The sequence below is a fragment of the Limulus polyphemus genome, unplaced genomic scaffold, assembly GCF_000517525.1.
Source record: "Limulus polyphemus unplaced genomic scaffold, Limulus_polyphemus-2.1.2 Scaffold5808, whole genome shotgun sequence".
NCBI classification, from domain to species: Eukaryota; Metazoa; Arthropoda; class Merostomata; order Xiphosura; family Limulidae; genus Limulus; species Limulus polyphemus.
Window position 1 is genome coordinate 57,361 of NW_013671418.1, and position 3,245 is coordinate 60,605.

Genomic DNA, 3,245 nt, shown 5'->3' on the forward strand with positions numbered 1-3,245 from the left:
CTTTAATCTTTAGAGTGTTTGTGATAGAATTGCTTTAATCTTTAGATTGTTTGTGATAGAATTACCATAACCTTTAGATTGTTTGTGATAGAATTACCATAACCTTTAGATTGTTTGTGATAGAATTACCATAACCTTTAGATTGTTTGTAATAGAATTACTTTAATCTTTAGAGTGTTTGTGATAGAATTACCATAACCTTTAGATTGTTTGTGATAGAATTACCATAACCTTTAGATTGTTTGTGATAGAATTACTTTAATCTTTAGAGTGTTTGTGATAGAATTACCATAACCTTTAGATTGTTTGCAATTCACTTCAACCTTTAGATTGTGATGAGATTACCTTTAACCTTTAGATTGTTTGTGATAGAATTACCATAACCTTTAGAGTGTTTGTGATAGAATTACTTTAACCTTTAGATTGTTTGTGATAGAATTACTTCAACCTTTAGATTGTGATAGGATTACCTTTATCTTTTAGACAGCTTGCGATAGAATGAACTTTAACCTCTAGATTGTGATAGGATTACCTTTATCCTTTAGACAGTTTTTGATTTTAGATTATTGGAGCTATTGTGAGTTTCTCAGTATTTCAAACATGAGCAGTAAATTACAATTTGTTTCTGTAGTATAATGATATTTTCTCCATAAAGTCTATCAGAACAAGATGGTTTTCTTGCTTCCTCCAACTTCAGCTATAGCCAATGGCCCCACTCTTCCGAATGGCATGACTTATAGAGGAATGAATGGAAGTTATGACTTTCCTTCTGATTTTGGAAGTCCACTTGCTCATCTTAATGATAGTGTTGCCTCTTTAGACCCTCTTGCTGCAATGGAAAAATCTCTAAACCAGCATGAACAGGTAACTGTTTTCCACTTCATTTTTTATTATTATTTTATCTAAACTTTTGTATTTCTTGTAGTAATTGATTTATAAAAATCTGAATCAAGTTTAACCCTGCTTGCTTTACCAAGTATAAATATTATCCATTACATCAGAATTTCCTAATGGGTGGTGTATGCCCCCCAGAGGGCACAAATGATCTCTGGATTAGGGTAAAGTCATGAGTGCAATAATGCAAAATTAAACATTTTAATATATTTTTTATTAATGACAATAATAAGTAATTACTACAACACATATAATATTTTTAATGCGTATCGTGTATTATATCTCATCAGAGGTGGGGGTGCAAGAAACCCTATTTATTAAAGGTGGCATGGATGACAAAAATTTTGGAAATGCTGCATTACATAATTAACAGTGTTTATACTTTATAGTATAGAAGATTCGTATTGTGATTAATTGTAATGTTTTTTTATTACCACATGGGTCATAATAATTAGATCAAGAACAAGTTAAGACATTTTTACTATTATAAACATAGCATTAGCATTGTATGTAATTTTGAACCTTGTGTAAGAAACTTTCTACATCTATTCTTTTTCTGTTTGAATCATTTTTTAAGCAATAAATCAAGATGTTTTATGGGTTTGTTAAGAATTTGCAAGTTAAACGCTCTGTATACGAAAGACCTTCACTACATAAATGTCACAGAATCGAATTGGAACAGTTTTACAATCAAATGAACATTCCTTAAATCAAAAATAAAAATACCAATCCTTCTTCACTTCCTCATGGAATATACACCTACGTTGTCACAGGTATAGTACCCTCCTTCACTTCCTCATGGAATATACACCTACATTATCACAGGTATAGTACCCTCCTTCACTTCCTCATGGAATATACACCTATGTTGTCACAGGTATAGTACCCTCCTTCACTTCCTCATGGAATATACACCTATGTTGTCACAGGTATAGTACCCTCCTTCACTTCCCCATGGAATATACACCTATGTTGTCACAGGTATAGTACCCTCCTTCACTTCCTCACGGAATATATACCTACGTTGTCACAGGTATAGTATCCTCCTTCACTTCCTCATGGAATATACACCTATGTTGTCACAGGTATAGTACCCTCCTTCACTTCCTCATGGAATATACACCTACATTGTCACAGGTATAGTATCCTCCTTCACTTCCTCATGGAATATACACCTATGTTGTCACAGGTATAGTACCCTCCTTCACTTCCTCATGGAATATATACCTACGTTGTCACAGGTATAAGTATGTATTTGTTTTGCCACATCTTGCTCATTAGGTTAACTTTTTTATAATGATGTGTAATTGAAAGTTGTAATACAATTGTAAGAATTTACTTCGTTTTTTTTTAATATTAATTTTATTTTCTGTTTCATTCATAGCAAATGTGTCCTCCTAACATACATGATCAGAATAGCCAACAGATGACCCATCTGACAAACTCTTCTGCTCCTGGGACCAGCCAAACTCAACCATCTTCCAGCCATCAACAGTACGCCCCACCTACCCCATCATCTACACAGAGCCAAAGCATGATGCAACACGGGCCTCATACTCCTCACACACCTCACACTCCAGGTAATGGAGGACCTCCGAGTATTCCTCCTCCTTCAACTGTGGGACCTAATGGGAGTAGTGTTGAAACTAATGGTATTAATAGTAATAGCAACAGTTCAAATCCAGCCAGTAGCCAACCTCCATCAGTGACTAATGATAACCCACTTTCTCATGCTGCTGATTTAAGTGACCTCAACTTCGACCCTGCTGCTGTCATTGATGGTGAAGGTCAAGGTCAAGAAGGGCTAAATGTAAGTGGAACACATTAATTTTGGTATTGTATTTAAAAAAAGGAAGGTTATTAGCCGATACAGTACTTTACAACAGAATGAAAATCAATCGAAAAGTTGTGTGATAAGATGGAATCTAAAACAGATGAAAGTCCTAATTTTGCTACACAAATCTTCAAGTGTGGGAATTCCTAAAGATGAAACATTAGTCATGTTTTTACTACAATTACAGTAAAACTCATTATTTACTTCTTGAATAGCATCACCAATGATTGCACGTAAGTCAAGGTACATCGTTAAATGTGGATGTAGTGGACTTAATCTACTGATACATTCAGTTTTAACTTACCAACACATTATTTTCTCTTTAGATATTCACAGTGAATAATAACCAGTAGGATTCCAATTGTCATTCAATGACATTTCAACAATGTTAAACTATCAAAATATGAAAAGGTATGTAGAATCAAGCAGTGAAAAATCAGTACAAACTATTGTTTTTCATAGCAAACAGGAAAAAAAAAAAAAGTAGAAATGACCTGTCCAAAGTCTTGATGCCAAT

General features: G+C 33.8%; 1 protein-coding gene across 1 annotated transcript in view; it reads left to right on the forward strand.

The window, feature by feature from the left end:
* Positions 1–2,737, forward strand: part of LOC106473010 (zinc finger MIZ domain-containing protein 1-like) — a 32,993-nt gene extending 30,256 nt beyond the window's left edge. Inside the window, exons 12-13 of the mRNA XM_022401518.1 lie at positions 641–864; positions 2,279–2,737. Coding sequence (XP_022257226.1) covers positions 641–864; positions 2,279–2,722 — 668 coding nt within the window. The 3' untranslated portion in view covers positions 2,723–2,737. The remainder of the gene's footprint in view (positions 1–640; positions 865–2,278) is intronic.
* The last annotated feature ends 508 nt before the right edge of the window (positions 2,738–3,245 follow it).